Genomic DNA, 22,489 nt, shown 5'->3' with positions numbered 1-22,489 from the left:
CCTGGTGTGTGTGTGTGTGTGAGGGGTCTCTTCTGGGCCTGGTATGTGTGTGTGTGAGGGGTCTCTTCTGGGCCCGGTGTGTGTGTGTGTGAGGGGTCTCTGCTGGGCCTGGTGTGTGTGTGTGAGAGGGTTCTCTTCTGGGCCTTCCCCAGGAGGCTTCTCCATCACAGGCAGAAATCGCTCGCTGCTGGGGCCAGGGCTGATAGAAGCTTTTTAGTATCTCTGCTTGTGGACCAGACCCTTCCCACGTTTCTTTCTTTTTTTTTTTCCCTTCCCACGTTTCTGTCTGCTAAAGCTCTCCTTCCCCATTTGTGTCCCCACTGTGATCATTTTGAGGGGACTTGGGAAGAGGGTATGCTGAGCACGTGTGTTGGCCTCACCATCTCGTATCACGTGTCTTCCCTTAATAATGCTACTGCCACTCGTGCTCTGGAAGAGCTTGGGGAAGGGACTTGGTCTTCCTGGATTCTCGCCTTGCTCCCCTGCCCTTCTCTTGCGGGCCTGCAGTGTGGCCTCCCTTGTTTATGAAAAAGTCATCATTGATCAGCTAATGACTGAGGAACATTCTCAAACATTCTTCCACCTGGCTGGAAGGACTATGTCCTATTTTTTCCTGTTTCTGAGGCTGGCCCTTCCTCTAAGCCTCTGATGAAGATCCTCAGGGGTATGAAGGTGGGTAGGGAAGTGCCATGGGAAGAGACCATATGCCTGGGGCTTCCTCCTTGCTGCCAAGGCCAAAGGTCAGGTGGAGGGACGGTAGGAGTCATGGGCAGTCTGTGGCAGAGTGGCTGGTGTCTTTCCCCTACCCCATCGTTCAGCCTCATTCTCTGCCTGACAGGTTTGTAACCCCAGATCAGAAGTACTCCATGGACAACACTCCCCACACGCCAACCCCGTTCAAGAATGCCCTGGAGAAGTACGGACCACTAAAGCCCCTGGTATGTGGTGCAGCCAGACGGGTGTGCACGGTGGGGTCTCTCGGGTCCACGTAGCCGTGTACGGCTCACAGAGCCCTTTCCCTCTGAGACCTCACGCAGCCCTGAGAAGTTGCAAATATCCTGATTTTACAAATGGGGGATCAGAGACTGAGTTACAATTCATCAGACATCTCCTGAGCATCTGCAACGTGCTGGGTGGGCACTGGCTGGTGCTGGAGGCGCAGTGGCATCCTGGTGAAGCTCAGTGTGTGGGGTGGGGGTGGCCTGAAGCACTGGCACCCGGAGAACTCAGCACTCTGCAGTGCGCTTCCTGCGCCGGGGAGGAGATGGGCCTGAGCCGCGATGGCTCGGGTGTTGTGGCCAGTGGCTCCTCCCACCGAAGCCTTTGACCAACTGCCGCTGCTTTCTAACACTTAGGGAAGCCAACTTGTGGGTGGGCCTGAGGGGCCAGTGAGGAGGCACCTTCCTGGCAGTGGGCAGACCCCCCTTCTCCCCACTCCTCCCAGAGGGTCATGCTCTCCCCGGTGAAAACAGAAAGCTGGCACAGTGGGCTTTCTGAAACAGAGGCAGGTGTTCTAGAAATGACTTGAAGGTGAGAGAGAGGTCGTCAGGAAGCATTTGGCCTGTAAACAGGGTCTGTGGTGTGCCTGCCCTGCCCCCAGCATCACCGCCACGGTGTGGGGTTCTCTTGCTGTGGTCTCCCCGGCCCTGGGATGGAGCTGATGAGTGGATGGAGTTAATGAGCCCAGTGAAGCACGGGGCTATGGTTCCCAGACACTGAGATGGTGGCATGCTTTCCAGACTGGTTTGAGGGGGCACATCTGACCTTGGCAACTAAAATTAAAGCATGTAGGGACTTGTAGAGTGACTTTGCAGGGTAGCCGTCCGCTACTCCTGCTGCTCTCTCCCTTCCCTGGTCACTGCCGCCTGAGGCCAGAGGGGTTGCCTGGAACCCCACAGGCCCAAGAACAGGAAATGGAACCAAGAGTCCCCATTAGTGTGGAACAAAGGGGGTGAGGACTTAGGGCTTGATCGTGTCCAGGTTCTAACTCCACAGCTCTGTGACCTTGGGCCAGGTGCTTACTCTCTCTGAGCCTCCCATTTCTACCTGTAGAAGATGACAGATGTTGCATGGGGTTGTGTGAGGGTGGCGGGGGTGATCTGGGGGTACTCCTGGCTCATGATGGCCCTCAGTGAGTTGAAGTCAGTGTCTGCTTGTCTGTCCTGCAAGGCAGGATAGTTAAGGGTCACAACAGAGTGTGAGGTCAGCGTCCTGGCCCTGGGCCTCCTTCCTGCCTTGCCTCGGGCAGCCGGGCTGTGGCTGGGTCCTAGAGCCTGGCTGTGCAGCCTCACGTGGGCTGCCCCACCCCACCCGCAGCCCCAGACCCCGCACCTGGAGGAGGACTTGAAAGAGGTGCTGCGCTCAGAGGCCGGCATCGAGCTCATCATTGAGGACGAGGCGAGGCCTGAGAAGCAGAAGAGGAAGGCTGGGGTGAGTGGCCGGGGGGGCTGGAGATCCCCTTCCTGCCAGCCTGGGCAGTTTGGGCCAAGGGAGGTGGAGCCATGAGGAGGTGGGGAGAGAGTGGGGAGGGGTGAGTCTGGGAATAGCTGGTAAAAGTTGGTCACTGGGGAAGGTGGAGCTGCAGCCCCTGACCTTTGTTGCCCAGAGTGGTTATCAACAAAACCCACCAAAGTGAGGCCCTGGTGCTCGGGACCTTCCCCTTATCTCCTCTGAGCTAGGCCCTTCCTTAAGCAGCACTCACTGTGTTTGGACCCTTCTAAAGTAGGCTCTGGGCTGGGTGCAGTGGAGATGGTGACACAGACCCAGGTCACTCCCTCCTGGAGGTGAGGGGGCGGAGGCAGATACTAGACAAACACACCAGTGACCCTCGATGCACACAGCAGTAAGGGAGTAAGTAGAAAGGGACACAAAGAGAGGATTTAGAGGAAAGTCCTCAGACGAAGTCAGCCACGCATCTGGGCCGTGTGAGCAAGGTGGGGCACAGTTGGTTCAGGTGAGGTGGAGAGCTGGTGGGGACACTGGTCAGGGACACCTGGGTGCAGCGTGCAGGGCAGGGGTTGTCCCAAGCCAACCCAGAAGCCACGCCCTTGCTGCACCACGTGTGTGGTTTCCTGAAAGCAGACGGATTCCATGTCCCCCTTTTTTGCACAAGCTTTCTTCTGGGGAGAGGTGGGAAGATGGGAATGCGCCAGACGGGTGTGTGGGGAAGGTGGGCAGTTGGTGTGGGAGGGGCCCATGGGGCAGGGGCCCCTGGGTGTGTAGGTTCAGAGAACTTGACCCAGGGCCCTCCCTGGCCTCTCCGTGTCAGGTGGTGGTTCTGAGCCATGGCAGCATCTGTTTAGGGTGTACTGCTAGGTTGCGGGGTGAGTTAGTCCCAGAGCTCCTCCCCTGTATTGGAGCTGACCCCTGACCTGCTGATTGGAGGCACAGGTGTGGGGCTGGGTATTCCTGTAGCAGGCCTGTGTCCCTCAGTTTTACATGTCTGTGTTCCTCATCTGCAGGTGGATATTTGAAGTGTAACTTGGATGATTCTCTCCTGGGCCTGTTTAGGGGTGTGTTTAGCATGTTAGAGGCCTGGGGGCTGTGCATGGTCCATTTGGGCATGAGGAATGGGTCTCTGGGTGGAGGTGTTTGTGTCTTGGCTCTCTGTGGTTGCATCTGGCAGGACGGTCTGCCCTGGGTGCTAAATCTGTGATGGGGCCAGGGTCTCCTGGTCTACCTGCACACCGCCAATCCTTGCCAGCCGGGGACCTGGTTCGAAGGCTCCACTGCATCAGGGTGTGGCTCTGTGACCAGGGTAGTTGGGGCAGGCGTCCCCAAAGTGCTGGTGGTGACTCGGGGGAATCCCAAACATCTGCTCTGTCTCCCTCCTCCCCACCCCTAGCTACGGCGGAGCCCCATCAAGAAGGTCCGCAAGTCCCTGGCTCTTGACATCGTGGATGAAGATGTGAAGCTGGTAATGTCCACGCTGCCCAAGGTGCTGTCCTTGGTAAGGGGTCTGAGAGAGAAGCTGCCCCGTCACCTGCTCCCCCTGCCCAGAACTGCAGAAGGCTCCTCTGCCTCAGGGAGGATGGAGTCTCCCTGGAGGCCCTCTGCCTTTAGAACCCTTTAGCTGTGAGGGGACCCTGGCAGTGAAGTGGTCTGGTGGTTCGTGGACTGGGCTCTGGGTGTCAGGCTCAGCTGTAAGGGGCTGATGGAGAAAGTGGGGCTGGGCACCCACCCCCGATTTCAGTCAAGGCAGCTCTGCATATGTCTTTCACAGAAGGGTTTATAGCATTGCTAGAGTTGTATTTCTAGAACATGTTTGAAAACCATGGATCTGGGTCCCCAGCACCTTCTCATGGGGGTGACATGGAGAGAGTTGGTGACGTGGAGAGGGTCAGTGATGTTCCTCAAGGCACAGCCAGGTGGTTGGGGCACATCAGCCCTGGGAAGGGTGCTGTCCAGCTCCAGGCTGAGCTCAGGAAGGGGGCTGTTGTCGACAGAGCCTGCCCTCATAAAGTACGCCACATTGTTGATCCCTTGCAGCTGACAGTGGGGTGCATCGCCCAGTGGGAGGCAGTCAGAGGCTTGGGGGGATGAGACAAAGGATTGCCTGATCAGATCCTGCAGATCTGGGGAGTTAGGACTGCTGCAGCCATAGCCCTTGCAGATTGCAGAGAAGCATCACTGGGCAGGGAGCCCCACCAGGCTGGGGACTTAGTACCGTGCAGCCATACCTGCAACAGGCATCGCCTTGGGCACGTAAAATACTTGCCAAACAGTAAAGCTGTGTGGTTAAGTAGTTTAGAACATGGGATTTGAGGTGGGGTGGGCCTGGCAGAGTCCCAACGCTGGCTCTTGCTCTCTGGGATCTCTTAGTTTTCTCAAGCCTCAGGTTCTTTTTTATCAGAGCACCAAGCCCAGCAGAATATTAGGATGGTAAAGGTCAAGCAGAGCCAGGAGGCGGGCCAGGCTGGGGGTACTTTGTGCAGCTCTGTGTGTCCCGGTTGATGCTGGCATCTGTGACTGATGGAGATTTCTGGTCCCAGGAGAAACTAGGCCTGTCGGGGAGGAGCCAGCTCCATGGAAAAGGGATTGGCATTATTGGGCATCTATTAGGTGCCAGGCTCTGAAACAGGCACTTGACAGAGCAGTCCCCATCTGGAAGAGGACCCGAGGCTTAGAGAAGTTAATGTCCTGCCCAAGATCCAATAGCCCCGGGGTGGAGCTGCTGGGCTGTGACTGGTTTCCTTCCTTCCCACCATGCTTGTGGCAGAAGGGTGAGTCTGGCTCGGCTTTCATTGCAGCCGACAAATGTCCTGTCAAGCTCCTCCAGCCTCACGGTGCCAGGCATCAAAGAGGACACCAGCCTCCTCAACGAGGGCTTCCTGCAGGCCAAGCCCGAGAAGCCGGTGGCAGCCCCGAAGCCCCGAAGCCACTTTCCAGCACCTGCCCCTGTGAGTGCCGGCCACTAATGTGGTGTTACCCGTGGGGACATCGCCCGGGCTGTTGCCTCTGCCTGAATGCCCTTCTCAGGCTCTGTTTGCTTGATTAGCTGATGCTTCAGATCTCAGTCTGGACGCCGCTCCCTCAGGGAGGGAGCCTGTGTGCTGGAGAGCCCCTCCCACCCCCCATGAGCCCCTTTATTATGGCATGGTCTCACTTGTAATTAATCATTGTCTCTGTATTTAGTTGCTTAGCACATGTCTGTGCTCAGGGGCAGGGGCTGCCTTGGCTGCTCACACCTCACTGTCTCGGAATTTCTCGCTGCTCCTTCCCACTGGCCTGCTTGGCTGTCGCTTTTCCACGTGAGGAGGCTCATGCCACATGGGCAGGGGCACGGCCATGTTGCCTGGTCCATCCTCCTTGCTTTACATCTGAGGAAGCCCAGAAACGGGAGGAACTTCCCCAGGGCCACCGGGAAGGTGGAGGGAGCACAAGAATACTTGTGGCTTCAGAAGGGAGGAAGGTCATGGAAATATCCCCCACTCCTCCTGGCCATGCTCACAACGTTCACTGGGAGCGTGCTGCCTCTGCCTGGATGGTAACTCTCTTCCTTCCTCGCAGATGACCAGTGCCTGGAAAACAGTGGCCTGTGGGGGGACCAGGGACCAGCTCTTCATGCAAGAGAAAGCCCGGCAGCTCCTGGGCCGCTTGAAGCCCAGCCACACGTCTCGGACCCTCATCTTGTCCTGAGGGACTTGGTGGTCACGAGCTCATTCTTGTGTTTACAGGGGGCTGGGGGGACCGAGGTTGGTCTGTGAATCTGAGAAAAACGCTCAGATGACCACTTGCAGGGAGCCTTCTGCCACCAGCCCCTCCCAAGACTGCTCAGGTGGAGGCAGAGCAGGGCCACCCGCTGTCCTGTCTCCGAGTCCAGCAGTGGCTGTGGGCGGTTCCTGGTGCTAACAGAACAAAGTCTCACCCCTGGGCCTGCCTGGTCCTCTTCCCAGTGCCACAGGGAGTCCCATTAGCTCCTCCCAAGCCCTGGTCAGGTCTGGCCTCATCTCAGACCCCTGCTTAGAACAGGGGACGTGGCCAAGGTGCTCCTTCCCTCAACCTGTTAGTACGTTTTCTTGAAAAATAAAATTCCCTTTTTCCTTATGCTGTTGTAGACTCCAGCTTTCTCCTGTCCCTGCTTGTGGTTTCTTGGTCACTGGGTTGGTTTCCTGGTGACTATCTTTGGGGCCTTGAGGGATATGGAGACCTGGGCCCACCTCAGAGCACAGCCTTGTCTGCACAGCCCAGGTCTGGGGCTCTGGATGCCTTTCTCCCAAGGGGCCCAGTGTGCTGGGGGCAGTTTCATCTGCACCCAATGGCTGTCTCAAAGCTCTGAGGATTCTTGGCTGTTAGGGAGGGGAAGGTGCATCAGGATCCTGCTTGGCCTTGCCATGGATGGCTGACCTGGCCTGCCATGAGCCTAGCCCCCAGGTGAGACTGGTAAACAAGGAGTGGCCAGCAGCTGGGCAGAACTTCCTGGCCATAGTGGCCTCAACTTGCCAAGGCCATGGCAGTAGTCGGGGCCTGCGCTGTGGTCCACCCTGATCATGGTGCAGTGGGCCGACCGGCACTTAGCTGGAAGCTGAGGATTGAAGAAGGGTGGGTGCCAGGTTTGAGAAGGTCTGGACTAGGGAGTGAGGTGTTAAGCAGTGGGGTTCATGGGATTTGGCATGTGGCCATGCCTGGGGGCTGAGGTCTCAGTTCACCACAGGTTGGGTACCTGCTTGGGACCCATCTCTAGACTCTTGCTTCAGTGCCTCTGGTTCCCAAGGGAGGCTTGGGGACAGATCCTCTTGCTGGGGCCCCTCCTCTAAAGAGGACTGGGAAGTAGGACACCAGGGTTGAAGTCTGACTGACACACCCCTGCCCTGCTGAAGTTGCACATGGGGTCCTGTCAGCATGGCAGAGCCCTCCCCAGGTGGCCCTCAACCCAGTCACACACAGTTGTGCTCAGTTTGAGCCTGGTTGAGTCCTGGTTCCTGCTTCAGAGTCAAGGCCTGGGAATGAGACTAGGGCTCCTTCCTGCAGCTCTTGCAGCTGAGCTGGATACTCGTCAGTTCCATGGCTGGGCCACACCTGCCACGTGGCCTTGTGCCTTTGCTGATTTCCTGGCCCGGACTCCTGTCCTCTGTCCCCCTTGATGACTGCAGAGCCCAGGCTCCATCACTGACTGTTCCTGCAGGGCTGTCAGCATTGATGGGTGACTCCAGTGAGGGTGGGGACCAGGGGATCTTCATCTCCAGGGTTCACAGGCAACTCAGTCTGTAAACACCTACATTAAAGTCAGATGCAGCAAGCCTCTGGGACAACCTGCCCTCCAGTCCTCCCACCCTGGAGTTGGTCATAGGCTCCCAGGGGTGATTCCTAGGCAGGTGGTCAGTGGTTGCACCTCAGTGAGTTGGCCTACAACCCACCAGGGGCTTTCCACCAGTGCCTGCTCCTGGCTGCCTCTTCCACCGACGCCCAGGGCTTGCCCTGAAGCTCTTTCCTGTCCTCTGAGGGAGGCAGCCCTGCTAACTGCAAACCCGTTAACTTGGCACCTCCCGTGAACTCTGCACTGGAACTGTTCTCTGCTTCGTGCATTAAATGAACAGGCATCAAGGGTCCCCCTGTGCCTGGCGTGGTTCTGGTGCTGAGGATACAAGAATTAACCCAAGACTCTCCCAAACAACCTTATTCTCAGAGGGCTTAGATTCTGGAGAGTACCAACAAGCTATAAGCCAACATCTATACACAACATGCCAGAGGTTAAGAGGGGCTTTGAAGGGTGCCTGGGTGGCTCAGTTGGTTAAGTGACTGCCTTCGGCTCAGGTCATGATCCTGGAGTCCCAGGATAGAGTCCCGCATCGGGCTCCCTGCTCAGCGGGGAGTCCGCTTCTCCCTCTGACCCTCCCCCCTCTCATGTGTGCTCTCTCTCTCTCAAATAAATGAATAAAATCTTTAAAAAAAAAAAAAAGAGGGGCTTTGAAGAAAGAAAGAGGAATAATGAATGGCATGGGGGCCAGGCCGCATGCTAAGAGAAAGGGGAGGCTTGAGGGAGAAGGCTGGCCGCAGCCCCTGGCCACCATGGGTACCCGGAGGGAGAGCCCACAGGGGCGGGCGGGGGTGACTGGTTGCCAGAGTCGGTGCTGACAGCCCCTCTGTGGTTTGACTGGGAGTGTGGGGGCACACAGTGCTCCAGTGGGCTCTGCAGCCCGTGGCTGCCCTGGAGAAATGGGGTCACATCCGGGTTGATCCCGGGCCCAGTGTTTCCTAGGCCAGTGTGACAAGCAGGAAGGAGGTAAGCGCTGAGGTGCCGAGCACCCGAGGTCAGGGAGGGAGTATGTGAGACGATAGTAGGAGGGAAGGGTGGGGTTCAGTTAGGATGGCAAAGTTGAGTGTTCTGACAAGATCCAGACGCTGGCTCAGCATCTGCTGGCTAATACGGCCTGGAAGTGAAGGAGAGAGGGTCAGAGGCACAGAGTCTGTGGAAGAGGATTCCAGTAATGGCCCCTAGAGAACAGCTGCTCCCGGAAGCCACGCCCACGCGGCTCACGTGACTTGCTTTGCCCAATGGGAATCCCCTAATTGCCCCGTGAGGGATTGTGGGAGAGTCTGCTGAGAGAGGTGGGAACGGTGGTTCGCAGTTTTAGCATGCTGAGTCCGGTCGCGTCAGCCAGGCGGTCCTAAGCCGTCCAGCCTCACTTGATCTGGCCCCGTCCAGAAGAACCGCCCGACCGAGCCCGGACTCATGAGCAGCAGGAACTCGGTACTGTTTTAAGTCCCACGCTGTCACAGGGAACTGGGGCGTGTGGATACTTGTATGGTCAGGACACTTTGGCCCGGTGTGCTGGCCCTCACGGAGCGGGAGGCTGCGGCCGAAGGTTCAAGCCGGACCCGCACGAGGGTGGAGGAGCAGGGCTGCTCAGGCTTGGCCGTGAGCAGCCCACGTCCCAGTCACGAAGAATTCCGAATGGGACACCGGTGTTCTCAACTCGAGGTTGTTGCTGGGGGTCGGAAGCAAGCCAGGTCCCCCGGGGAGGAGTGGGGCGGGTGGACATCGTGTGAAGCTGTGGGGACTTAGGTTTAGGTACAGGGCGTCTGTGTGATGTTTGAGATACGTAGTACATTTATTTGCATTTTATATCTCCCCTTTAATAAAGGGAATTGTCTTCTAAGATGCTTTTAATACATTTTGCCTCTTTTTAAATTAAATTTATTTTTATTTTAAAGATTTTGTTTATTTGACAGAGAGAGCGCACATGCAGGGGAGAGGGAGAAGCAGGCTCCCCGCTGAGTAGGGAGCCCAATGCGGGACTTGATCCCAGGACCCCGGGATCATGACCTGAGCGGAAGGCAGATGCTTAACGACTGAGCCACCCAGGCGCTCTTCTTTTTTAATTTTAAAAGCCTCCCATGAAATACAAGTGATACAGAAGTGTATGAATTAAAATGCAGACGGTTCGTCTCATCCATCCACCCCCATTTTCCTCAGAGGTAACCACCACTAATGGTCTAATAAAGGGCTTCCCGAATTCTGCACATGAATCACATTAGGATCCTGTTAAAATGCAGACTTTGGTCCAGGAGGCTCTCAGGTGGTGCTTGAGGTGCTGCATTTCTAAGAAGTTTCCGGGTGATGCTGAACTGGGGACTGCACTTTGAGTAGCAGGGATTAATGGTACTAATCGTTCGATTAATCAACATCAATGAGATGTCTGGGGCCATTGCTGTCTTTTCTTTCCCGGGCTCCACAGCATTTCACAGTTTCACTCACTCCAAGACCTCAGTCTTGGCAGATTCAGGGCAGTTTGTGCCATGTGGTTTCTATGGTGATAGCCACCTGGGTCCCCTCCACCTGCCTGCGTTTCTCAGGCAGTGGGACATCCACTTGGGAAAGGGCCTGTCTACTTGCAGTTACACCTGTGTTACTGGCTTATTGTATGACTGCCGTTTGCATGTAACTTCCAAGAGAGCAGGGATGCTCCCTGCCATGTTCACGGCTTTATCCCCAGCACTCATCAGTGCCTGACACATAGGTGCTAGAGTAGGTGCTAACAAATACTTCTTGAATGAATATGAAAATCAAGAGGGATCAGTGATGCTCTGGCCATTGTTGGGCATTCATGAGCTAAGGATCTCTTGTTGGACTACTCAAGGTGGAGTTGTCCTCTTTTTTTTTTTTTTAATTTTATTTATTTTTTTGAGAGAGAGAGCAGGGGGGAGGGGTAGAGAGAGAGGGAAAAGCAGACTCCCTGCTGAGCAGGGGGCCCGATGTGGGACTCCATCCCAGGACCCTGAGATCATGACTTGAGCGGAAGGCAGACACTTAACAGACTGAGCCACCCAGGCGCCCTGATCAAGGTGGAGTTGTCCTCTTGCCAAGACCAAAAGAAGACCTGAATTTCTGCTGTGTGACGGTAGGGACTGACCAAAAAGCATCTGTGGTCCAAGAGTTGTGTGTGCATCTTGACAGACCACCCCTCCTTCCACTCCAGCCACCTAGACACAGCCCCTTCAAGAGCCCAGAGGCCCTTTCCAGAGTCATGCCCACCTCTTCCCAGATGCAGGCCTCCCTGTCCCAGGCTGGACTGTGTCCTCCATCAATACTCAACCTGTGCTGGGGTGCCCAGAGATTAAAGTGACTCCAAAGGCCTGATTGACAGTCTCTGCTCCTGATAATCCCAGATCCCTTCTACATGCCAGACTCAGTTTTGTTCTGTTTTTTTTGTTTTTTTTTTTAAATTGTGGTTAAATACATAACAAAGTTTACCATCTTGACCTTTTCTAAGTGTACAACTCAGCCATGTTAACTCCGTGCACGTTGTCATGCAACAGATCTGTAGAATTTTTTCAGCTTCCAAAATTGAAACTGCACTCATTAAACAACTCATTTCCCCCTCCCCCACTCTCTGGAAACTGCCATTCTACCTTCTATTTCTATGAATTTGACTACTCTGAGTATCTTGTATAAAGTGGAATCGTACAGTATTGTCGTTTTGTGACAGCTGATTTAACTTAGCATAATATCCTCAAGGTCCATCCCTGTTGTAGCTTGGGTCAGAATTTCCTTCCATTTTTAGGGCCGAATAATATTCCACTGTATGTAGAGACCACGTTTTAGTTACGCATTCATCTTTCTGTGAATGGACACTAGGGTTGCTTCCATCTCTTGTCTGTTGTGAATAATGCTGCTATCAACATGGGTGAGCACGTATCTCAAGATCCTACTTTCAATCCTTTCGGCTGTATACCCAGAAGTGGGATTGATGGATCATATGGTAATCCTATTTTTAAATTTAGTTGTTTTTATTTCGTTTCAATTAGGTTTCTGGTATTTCTAAGAAAAGCTGTGCGCTGGGCCACGAAAGCTTTTGCAGTGATGGTGTGACTCTGTCACCACCTGGTGGCCATTGGTGTGTTTGCAGCAACAGGTAAAGGTGGCCATAGCAGTTTCTTGTAGGTCTTGGAAAAGTCCTTGAGGCATTTTTCTGCTTTTCAGGCCTTCTCTTCAGCATCCTCATCAAGCAGATGTCTGGGCTTTGCTTGAACACCTCCACTGATTGGTAGAGGTGACTTTATTACTCAGTAGCCAGCTCCATTGTTGGACAGCAATTGTGAAGAAAAAGATTCTTTATTCAGAGAAAAAAATCATCCCCTCTTTGTAATATCAAAGTACGAATGACTAGGGTACATGGGAAGTTGGTCTGTGGAGCAATCAGCGTGCCAGGACAGGTCGTCGATAGGCCAGAATTACCTGGGGAGTCTGGCCCTAGCATGAATCAAATCTATCCTGTTCACATAGATCACCGAGTCTCTGATTTAGTAATGATAGTGATTCAACCCTAAGATGGGTGTTATATTTCCACCTTTGGCCATGTGTGTTTTAAAGTAATTAAAGCTGAGTTTTGATATGAATTAAGAATCAGACTTTTCACTGATGTAGACTGGTGGTCTCAGCTGGTCAGGATGAAGGTGTTTTACCTGTATGTTAACTAGGGCTGCCCTGTAGGTATCTAGGTTAAAGTATGCATCGAATGGGACCATCTGACAAGGACAGGTGTAAAGCCCGAGTCACAAATGCCCTTCAGAAAGGCATAATTGAGAATATGTCTCTCCCCTTTCTGGGAGAGTCCCTGCACCCTGCCCAGAGAGCAGCCCAGCCTGGTATCCAGGAGGTGCTCAGTAAATGTCTCATTCTGCCATGAAGGGATGTGGCAGTGAGAAAAGCCTTGGGCAGCTTGGACCAGAGGGGTGCGGGAAGCTTTATCACTTTTTTTTGGTGTTGATGTCTATCTTAATTGTGTTCCCTGTGGTTAGGGAACATAGTCTGTGTGGTTTCATATCTTTGAAATTTGTCAAAACTTGCTTTATGGTCAAGCATATGATCAATTTTATAATTCCTCATGCATCTGAAAAGAATGTGTAGTCTGTAGGCATTGGGGGTAGTGTCCCATTTTTGTCATATGCTAATCCTGTTGTCTAAATATCCAATATCCTGGGTTTGTTTGTTTTTTTTTAAGATTTTATTTGTTTGTCAGAGAGAGAGCGAGCTCAAGCAGGGGGAGCGACAGGCAGAGGGAGAAGCAGACTCCCTCCCGACTGAGCCACCGAGGTGTCCCTGTCCTGGTTTTTTGTCAGCTTTTTGTAAACCTAGATTAGTCAACCTCCAAATGACGCATGGTATGAATGTTGTCTCTAGCTGCTGAACATTGGGGTGATTTGTTACTCAGCATTATTGTGAAAACTAGCTGATACACAAGGTAGACTTGTGTTCACTCGAAAGCCCTGGAAAATGGATAGTGCCCCCTGGGCTCACCTGGGTGGAGGAGGAACTTAGGAGACCTGGAGTTCTCAGAACTGGGCTGGAAATGAGTGCAGTGAAGGGTTCTGGAATCCAGAGCCATGTGACTATGCCTGTGTCTTAATTGTTCCCCAGGATATTGGGCTAGCTTTCTCAGGCTCTCTGACTTTGGATCAGATAGACCTGGATGTGAATCCCTGCCTAGCTGTTACTGGCTATGTCTCGTCCCTCCTCTGAGCCTTGGAGTTCTCATGATAAACTGGGGAGAATCTTTGGCCTGTTGGAGTTGTTGAAGGGGCTGGAAAGAACACTGGCACACACTTGCGGCTCAGGAAATAGGGCTCTTAAGATGTTACTACAAAATTCTTTGTCATCCCTTTCTTTTGCTCAAGAAAACCTGCAAAGGAGGAGTTTGTATGGAGTTCCATGCTTCAGTGGAGTGCTCCAAGGGGAGGTTACCAGGTAGGGCTTGGGGCAGGGCTTGAGCCAGTCTTGACTTGCAGGTTGCACTTTAGTGTGCCCTGTTCTGTGTCATCATCTGCTTCATAGTTATCAGCTGGGGGCGCGGTGTAGTGCAGGAGAAGCAGCATAGGCATTAGGCATGGGTTCAGTATTGTTTTTTTTTTTTAAAGATTTATTTTAGAGTGAGAGCGAGAGAAAGAGCGCATGTGTGCGAACAAGTGGGGGGAAGGGCAGAGGGAGAAGGAGAGAAGCAGACTCCCCTGCTGAGCGAGGAGCCTGACATGGGGCTTAATCTCACAATGCTGAGACCATGACCTGAGCTGAAATCAAGGGTGGGACGGACGCTTAAATGACTGAGGCACCGAGGTGCCCCAGTATAGCTTCAGGTTTTAAAGACTTTTCATAAAAGTTCAACATATAGAGAGCAAAATGCACAAATCCCAAGTGCATAGCTGGATGAATTTCCACAAAGTAAACACAGTCATGTAGCCAGCACCCACATCGAGAAATGGAACATGACCAACACCCCAGAAACCCCCTCTCACCTCAAACACCATAGATTTGTGTTGCCTTTTTTAATTTTAGTTTTTATTTATTTTTAAAGATTTTGTTTTTAAGTAATCTCTACACCCAGTGTGGGTCTCAAACTTACAACCCCTAGATCAAGAGTCCCGTGCTCTACTGACCAAATCAGCCAGGCACCTATTTTGCCTTTTTTTAAAACAAAAAACAAAACGCTGTGTAAACTGAATTTCGTATTACATAAGATTTACCCATGTTGATCTGGGTAGTTACAATTTGTTTATCCTCGTGACTATATAGTATTCCATGATATGATTTTTGCAGAATTTACCCATTCTCCTAAAGGACATGGGGAAAGTTTCTGGATTGGCTATTATAAACAGAGCTGTTGTGAACAGCTTGTCCTAATCTTTTGGTGAGCTCATGTACACATTTCTGGTTTATACATATCTAGGAGTGGAATTGCTGGGGATGGGCTCAAATTCATTAGGCCACTTGCTACTTATGAGCTTTGTGAACCAAGGCATGTTATGTAGCTTCTCTGAGACTCATTTTTCATATCTGTGTATTGGAAATAAAAATAGTTGCCCCTCTCTGTTGTCACAGGTCTTTTTTATTTTATTTATTTATCTGAGAGAGAGCACGAGCCAGGGGTGGGGGGCAGAGGGAGAGGGAGAAACAGGCTCAGAAACAGGCTCCCTGGAGCCTGACACGGGGCTCCATCCCAGGATCCTGGGATCACGACCTAAGCCGAAGGCAGACACTTAACTGACTGAGTCACCCAGGCACCCCTGTTGTCACAGGTCTTTTTTTTTTTTTTAAGATTTTACTTATTTATTTATTTGACACAGAGAGAGAGAGAGAGCACAAGCAGGGGGAGCAGGAGAGGGAGAAGCAGGCTCCCCGCTGAGCAGGGAGCCCGATGCGGGACTCGATCCCAGGGCGCTGGGATCATGATCCAAGCTGAAGGCAGACGCTTAACCATCTGAGCCACCCAGGCACCCTGTTGTCACAGGTCTTAGTAAAACAGTATCTGCAAGGCACCTGGTCCCAATGTAGCTCTCCTTTCTTTCCTCCTTCCTCTGTCATGCTAGAGCCCCCTCTGCCCTAGGACACAGCTCTTCTTCTAGGCTCCCCCTTTGCCAGGAGTCCTTGACATGAACTTGGAAAGCTTGCCTGCTGCCCAGGGCTGGTGGGTGCTTTTCCCTGGCCATGGGCTCTCCTTTGTGATTCAGCCACTGGTGCCCAGCCCATCACTAGCTTGCTGTGGTCACCATCACTGCTAACAAATGTTTTTATGATGGTCTCAGTAAGCATGTGGTTTGTAGCCAGTGTTCTCTGGAGACTGGCCCAGGAGAGGCAAGAAATGAGGACTGAGGAGAGGAAACAGCTGGTTGAGATCCAGCCCAAGAATTTATAACAGACATTCCTTTCTTGCCTGGTCTTTCTTCCCTGATGTCCAGGCAGGAGTTTTTCTTAAGCCCTTTTATTCCTTATTTTTCCTAAAACACCTCAGGTCATGCCATGTGGGTCAGTGGGCCAACTGGAAAACTTGCCTACAGGGGGCTCTGTCAAGATAGAGCTTACTTCTATCTCTGCGTAATGGCTTCCTGGAGCATTGTGTTGGGAAAGATTCTGAAGTATTGTCCAGGCTCAGGAAAGTGCTGTGATTGATTAGTTATGTCTGTTATATGCATGGGAGGTGGTGACGGCGGCACACATTTCATGTATTTACCTCTATCTTTGGCTTAAAGGTGTTGGTTAGTATTGCTCAGAATAGACATGTATTTGGTTTAAAGAGGTAAATGGAATGTTTTTTAATAGGTGGGTTAAGTCTCTTTTCATTTATATGACTACTGACATATTTGGATTGATTTCTACCATTTTATTTTATGTTTTCCCCTTTCTTTTCTTTGAATTTATTAAGTTTTCTGTAATCTGGTCTGTTTTCTCCTCTTGCTGGTTTGAATTACATAAATATTTCTCTGATTTTAGAAGCTATTTAAAACTTTTTAGATTTTTTAATTAATTTGACAGAGAAAGAGAGTGAGAGAGCATAGCAGGCAGAGGGAAAAGCAGACTCTCCACTGAGCAGGGAGCTAGCCGCGGGGCTCAATCCCAGGACCCTGGGATCATGACCCGAGCCAAAGGCAGACGCTTAACCAGCTGAGCCACCCAGGCGCCCCTATTTAAAACTTTTTAATATGCATGTTTGTTACTGTTTCTGTCCTTCTGAATGATGCCCTTTCCTGGCCTATTTTCATTGACTTTTGTTTTTCATTTTAAATGCAAAATTGATGATTTTCTTGGTTGATTAACTTTGTGTACATATTTTATAAATTCACTTACTCAGCATTGTTTCTCTTATCTCATTACATTTTCTTTTTGCTAAGTAATACCACCTCCATTTCTGCTACTAGTAGGTAGCATTAGTTGAGAGCTTCCTGTATGCTAGACACTGTCCTGATAATCTTACATGTGTTAAATCCCTTAATCCTACACATAGTCCTGGGAGTTTGTCATCCCTACCCTGTGGATGAGGAAACAGAATCACACGAAGGTTAGGTTATGCCCGAGATCTAGCATTAGGAAGAGTGGAGCTGGGCTTCAATCCTGGCTATTGTGTTGCTCTTTGCTTTGTGTGTGTTTAAATTTTTTGTTTTGAAATCATTTTAGGTTTACAGAAAACTTGCAAAGATAGTACAAAGAGTTCCCATATATTCCTCACCTGGCTTTCCCTAATGTTAACATCTTACAAAAGCATCATGCATTTAACAGAACTAAGAAGTTTATATTGGTACAATACTAGTAACTAAACTACAGACTTTATTTGGATTCACCAGTTTTTCCATTCATGTCTTTTTCTTTTTTTTATTATTATGTTATGTTAATCCCCATACATTACATCATTAGTTTTTGATGTAGTGTTCCATGATTCATAGTTTGCGTATAACACCCAGTGCTCCATGCAGAACGTGCCCTCTTTAGTACCCATCACCAGGCTAACCCATCACTCATGTCTTTTTCCTGTTCCAGGATCCAATCTGGGATCCCACATTGCATTTAACATATATACATGTATTTTAAAAAACCTTTTTAGTATGGAAGATTTCAAAGTTATATAAAAATGGAGAGACTAGTGGGGCGCCTGGGTGGCTCGGTTGTTAAGCGTCTGCCTTCGGCTCAGGTCGTGATCCCAGGGTCCTGGGATCGAGCCCCACATCGGGCTCCCTGCTCCGCGGGAAGCCTGCTTCTCCCTCTCCCACTCCTGCTGCTTGTGTTCCCTCTCTCGCTGTATCTCTCTCTGTCAAATAAATAAAATCTTTAAAAAAAAAAAAATGGAGAGAATAGTAAGATTTACCTATCACTCAGCTTCAACAACGATTAACTCATGACTAATGTTTAATTCATGTCCCAAACCAAATTACTTTTTTCTTTTTCCTGGTCCTGGTGGCCTATAGTTTATAGATGTGTGCCCTACAGATCACCTTCTTATTTCACCTGCTTCCTATATGCTCATGCACTTTATTAATCATGGAGTTTCTAAAGCCAACACCTAGAACAACTTCAACAACTTCCTCCTCCTCCTCTTCTTCCTCCTCCTCTTCTTCCACTTCTTCTTCCTCCACTTCTTCTTCCTCTTCCCCTTCCCCTTCAAAATCTTTATTTCACACTTTGTAGAAAGAATTGAAGGGCCCAGGAGTGGCAAAGTTATGATTACTTAAAAATAACTTAGTTAAGGGGCACCTGGGTGGCTCAGTCGTTAAGCGTCTGCCTTCGGCTCAGGTCATGATCCCAGGGTCCTGGGATCGAGTCCCGCATTGGGCTCCCTGCTCCGCGGGAAGCCTGCTTCTCCCTCTCCCACTCCCCCTGCTTGTGTTCCCTCTCTCACCGTGTCTCTCTCTGTCAAATGAATAAATAAATTAAAAAAAAAAACTAAAAAAAAATAACTTAGTTAAGATTTCCTCCTGAAAAACTTTCAAAAGACTTAAGTCTTTTGCTGATTAAGAAAGTGTATTTTAATTCTTTGGCCAGGTAATATATTCACATATATTCACATGTAAAAGGTACTGAAGGGTTGCGAGCAACACTGTGGCAGATGGTTGAAATTGTCTGACACAATATGAGCAAGAAGGTCTAACCTATTCCGGTGTTTCCTCCTCTGTGAGACCAACTGTTAGATAGACTTAAAGTGTTCCAGCTGTTGGCTAAAGTGCGGTTGAGGTATGCCCTTGTTCAGGTTCATGAGGGAGGGAAGGATCATGAGTGCCAACCATCACCAACCACCTGGCCTTCTGAGGAATCACCACTTCATCTTAATCTTCCCCAACAGTTAATACCTCTGCTACTTAGGGACATTCCATTCTTAGCTTGAGTTTCTTACATATGAAATAACGACAGATGAATTTGGTTTGTGAATCCTCTTAGAATTCCAGGTAGCATTGTGTTGGTGTGTGGTTTTCTGAGGGGAGGGTTCCAAAGCAAAAGGGGGCAGGGTTTTCAATGTTCTTGAGAGACAGTGAGGTGTAACATAAACCATAGGATTAAACTTTTACTTCTTTTTTGTCTCCCTGTAGAAAAAATAAATAAAAGATACTAAAGGGTCTACAGTAAAGTCTGTCTCCCCCGACTTTCGGTCACCTAGTTCTCTTCCCTGGGGAGAGCTGATAAGTTTCTAGGGAAGAGACCAGCCAGCTTTTTCTGTAAGGGATCAGATAGGAGACATTGTAGGCCTTGTGGGCAGACACCTGTTCTAATATGTCCTTGAGAGAAATTTTATGCAGATACAAGCACATACATATACACGTTCTCTCCCATAGCTCTGCAAAAATGGTAGCATTAATATACAGCATATTCCAGGCTTTGCTTTTCTCAGTTAAACCAGGGATTGGCAAACTATGCCCCATAGGCCACATCCAGCCTGTTAGCAGTTTCTGTAAATAGTTTTACTGGAACCTACATTCATTTGTCTACATACTGTCTGTGGCTGCTTGCATGCCACCAAGGCAGAGTTGAATAGTTGTGACAGAGAACATTTGGCTTGTGAAGCCTAAAATCTTTACTCTGTGGCCTTTTAGAGAAAAAGTTTGCTGGTGTCTGAGTTAAATACCGTGTTTTAGCCTTTCCAAGCTAGTCCAGAAAAAGCTTCCTCACCCTTCCTCATGGCATACTATGTCTTTGTATGGCTGCCCCATCATTCATTTAATCAAACCCTTCCCTAAGGGATATTTGGACCATTTCGGACTCTTTGACCCTTACTGCTACAAATAACGTGGCAGTGGATAACCTTGTACTTACCTCATTTTCCGCAAGTGTGAATATATTCACAGGATAAATTATTGGAAGTGGAATTGCCCCATCGAAGCAGAGCACACTGGTGATTTTTACAGCTAATGCCAAACTGCCCTCCACAGAGGTTTACCTACCAACTTACATTCTCACCAATGTTCTGAAAGTGCCTGTTTGCCCCATCTTTGCCAGCAGAATGTCCTGCCAGCCTTCAGATTTTTACCAACTGCTACGTGGAAAAAAAAGTAGCCTAGGGTGGTTTACTTTGCATGCTTTTATTTGGGTGAGTTGCATCTTCTTTCAGGTATTTAAGAGGCGAGCGGCTCCTTTCTGTTGCTGGTGGTTTACTCTCCTGGTCTGAGGGTCTTCTGGGGGGTGGTCAGGGATGGGGGGTGGGCCTCTCTCTCTGACTCTCTTGTGTCGCTTTCACAAACAAGCTTTTGGGGAACAAAAGTCTTAAGGACAAACATGGGATGGCAGTTAGTGCCATCGACATTCCAGACGTCAGAACTGGGGAGCCAGGGGGACCCTGGAGGGGCATTTCCATTCTGCTCTGAACTTGGAAGGCTAACTTTCAGGGGGTGCAAGCTGTCCTCCTCCTCCACTGTGCTTCTGTTGACGCAGGCAGCCTCGTGCTCCTCCAGCTTTTTGATGGGGACCACGTGGCAGGCGTTGTATTTGCAGCTGGCCATCTTTTTGGCTTTCTTGGGGTTCTTTCTCCTGCAGGATGCCAGGTGGTATTGAAATCTGCTGAGTGGAACTCGGTGGTGAGGGTTGTAAGGGCAAATTTCTAAGGCTTCTGGCTCCATGAGAAATTGTTCTTGAAGCAGAGTAGCTCACTTCCCAGAGTCAAAATGAAATGCCCCTGGTGGAAAAACCCTTTGGTAAGGAAGATGGAGCTGTCCTCTGCCCAGAGTTGGCCCTTAGAGCTCTGTCGGCCAAGTTCTTAACAACTCATGCTTCCTGTGCTCTGCGGACCAGGAGTGGTGGGTTAGGAAAAGGACGGGAGCTGTCAGGGGCAGCTGCACAGAGAGCCGAGTTACGAATGGCAGGTGAGACAGAAGAACCATATAAAGCACATGCAAGAGCCAGAAAACCACAGCTGCCCCACAGGAAGGTAAAGAAGGTACATGCCAGCCCTCCTTGACTCTGAGAGGTACGCTGTGTGATGTCAAGGAGCAGTCATGAAAGGTCACAATGGGCAGCTTGAGTCATCAGCAAAAGGCTACTTGTGGTCCATCGCTTTCAAGGGGCGGGTGACTTTGGGAAAAGCTGCCATTCAAAATTGTTGGTGGCATGTCTGTTGTCATTTAGCTGTTTTTAAGCTTATATGTTTAATATAATTCCCTATATATTTGTGGTTAAATCTACTATATTATTTTGTGCTTCCTAATCGATTCTTTGGTTTATTTTTTCTCTTTTCTTTCCTAATTTTAAATAGACAGTTTAAAAAAAAATCCCATTTCCCCTGTGATTTTGTAAGTTACACATTCTCTAATCATTTAGTGGTTACTCTACAAATTAAAACATTCATAAATAGCTTACCAATGTTTAAAGTTCTAATAGTTTCATCCTTTTTCCAAATAATACAGGACTTTTTCTACATTTACTTCCCTCTTAACTTAATATGTTATTATTTTAAGCCTAATTTTATTTATTTTTATCTTTTAAAAAGATATTATTGGGGCGCCTGGGTGGCTCAGTCATTAAGTGTCTGCCGTCTGCTCAGGTCATGATCTCAGGGTCCTGGGATTGAGCCCTGCATTGGGCTCCTTGCTCGGCGGGAAGCCTGCTTCTCCCTCTACCCACTCCCCCTGCTTGTGTTCCCTCTCTCGCTGTGTCTCTCTGTCAAATAAATAAATAAAATCTTTAAAAAAAAGATATTTATTTATTTGAGAGCAAGTGAGAGAGCAGGAGCTGGGGGGGGCAGAGGGAGAGGGAGAAGCAGGCCCCCTCTCCCCCCCTGCTGATCAGGGAGCCCAATGTGGGGCTTGATGTGGGGCTTGATCCCAGGATCCTGGGATCATGACCTGAGCCAAAGACAGACGCTTAACCCACTGAGCCACTCAGGCACCCCTTAAACCTAATTCTAAAAAGTTCCTAAGACAGCATTGCTATTGTCATTTGACATGGTCCAAGTTTGTGAATACCTGTTGTCACGTTGACTTCTCTCTGCTGCTTGTGTTTCAGACCTGCCACATGGGATTGCTATGTTTCCACTAGAAATTTACCTTTTAGAATGTTCTCATGATGAACGCTTTCAGTTTTGTTTATCTGAAAATGTTTTTATCTCATCCTCATTCTTGAAGGATGACTTAACAGTGTACTTGTACTATTTCCTTTCTTCCCACTGAAGCAGAGTTCGGTGTCTTCCAGTTCCCACTCTGCTTGAGAATTCAGAATTCCACCATCACCTAACTTCTTTTTAAGTTTTGTTTCTTTTCATATGTCTGTTTTAAAGAACTTTTCTTTATCTTTGTTTTTTTCTGTAGTTTCACAATGATGTTGACGTGTGGGTCTCTTTATTCTTTCTTTGTTTTTACTTTTAGATCTCTGGAATCTGGATTAGTGTCTTTCATTAGTTTTGGAAAATGTTCAGTCATTGTCTCTTCAAGTATGGCTTCTACCTTATTCTCATACTTCCACTGAAATGATACATGTCACTTCCACTGACATTTCATTGTCCAAAGTGAGTCTCAGGGCCACACCTAAGGTGCAGGGTCAAAGAGGCACAGTCCTATTGTGTAGCCAAAAGGAGGAGAATAGGAACTTTGTCAAAAGTCCTAAAAGGGGTACCTGGCTGCCTCAGTTGGTGGAATGTGGGACTCTTGATCTTGGGGTTGTAGGTTCGAGCCCTATGTTGGTGTACAGATTGCTTAAAATCTTTAAAAAAACGTCCTGTGTTTCCTTGTCACCAGTATTTGTTTCCCTTTTCTCCATACATACCAGAACATACTCCCTGCCCCCTCCCCCCCCCCTCCGGAAAGGGAG

At 49.7% G+C, this 22,489-nt stretch overlaps 2 protein-coding genes, 1 long non-coding RNA gene and 1 other non-coding gene across 8 annotated transcripts in view; 3 read left to right on the top strand and 1 right to left on the bottom strand.

The window, feature by feature from the left end:
* Positions 1–6,546, top strand: part of MYBL2 (MYB proto-oncogene like 2) — a 34,551-nt gene extending 28,005 nt beyond the window's left edge. The window contains exons 10-14 of one of the 3 annotated variants that reach the window (XM_081832741.1): positions 839–938; positions 2,317–2,430; positions 3,845–3,916; positions 5,250–5,399; positions 6,010–6,546. In XM_081832741.1, coding sequence (XP_081688867.1) covers positions 839–938; positions 2,317–2,430; positions 3,845–3,916; positions 5,250–5,399; positions 6,010–6,138 — 565 coding nt within the window. In that variant the 3' untranslated portion in view covers positions 6,139–6,546. Of the gene's footprint in view, positions 1–838; positions 939–2,316; positions 2,431–3,844; positions 3,950–5,249; positions 5,400–6,009 lie in introns of all 3 variants that reach the window. The other 2 variants (XM_081832740.1, XM_081832739.1) reach the window with 2 other exon arrangements.
* A 2,196-nt stretch (positions 6,547–8,742) lies between these two features.
* Positions 8,743–22,489, top strand: part of LOC145723684 (uncharacterized) — a 100,076-nt gene continuing 86,329 nt past the window's right edge. Inside the window, exon 1 of one of the 2 annotated variants that reach the window (XR_014148941.1) lies at positions 8,743–9,421. This is a non-coding gene — a long non-coding RNA (uncharacterized LOC145723684). The remainder of the gene's footprint in view (positions 9,422–22,489) is intronic. The other variant, XR_014148942.1, reaches the window with a different exon arrangement.
* On the top strand, positions 18,292–18,405 carry LOC115941346 (small nucleolar RNA SNORA28). The gene has a single exon (XR_004076112.1). It is a non-coding gene; the product is annotated as a small nucleolar RNA SNORA28 (small nucleolar RNA).
* On the bottom strand, positions 19,832–20,645 carry GTSF1L (gametocyte specific factor 1 like). 2 transcript variants are annotated; one of them, XM_006734497.2, is made up of 2 exons: positions 20,031–20,645; positions 19,843–19,955 (listed from the first exon to the last, which is right to left on the bottom strand). In XM_006734497.2, the coding sequence occupies exons 1-2, from the start codon at positions 20,305–20,307 to the stop codon at positions 19,843–19,845; spliced, it is 390 nt and encodes a 129-aa protein (XP_006734560.1). In that variant the 5' UTR covers positions 20,308–20,645. The 2 variants fall into 2 exon arrangements, with proteins under 2 accessions (XP_006734559.1, XP_006734560.1); XM_006734496.3 differs by having other exon boundaries at positions 19,832–20,645.

Source organism: Leptonychotes weddellii, chromosome 10 (assembly GCF_054177405.1).
Source record: "Leptonychotes weddellii isolate Sample4059 chromosome 10, ASM5417740v2, whole genome shotgun sequence".
Lineage (NCBI taxonomy): Eukaryota > Metazoa > Chordata > Mammalia > Carnivora > Phocidae > Leptonychotes > Leptonychotes weddellii.
This window is presented reverse-complemented; position numbering and strand designations above follow the sequence as displayed.

What these genes read in the sequence shown, in the direction of transcription:
- GTSF1L (XM_006734496.3), bottom strand. Translation starts at nt 20,307, where the DNA reads ATGGAGCCAGAAGCCTTAGAAATTTGCCCTTACAACCCTCACCACCGA.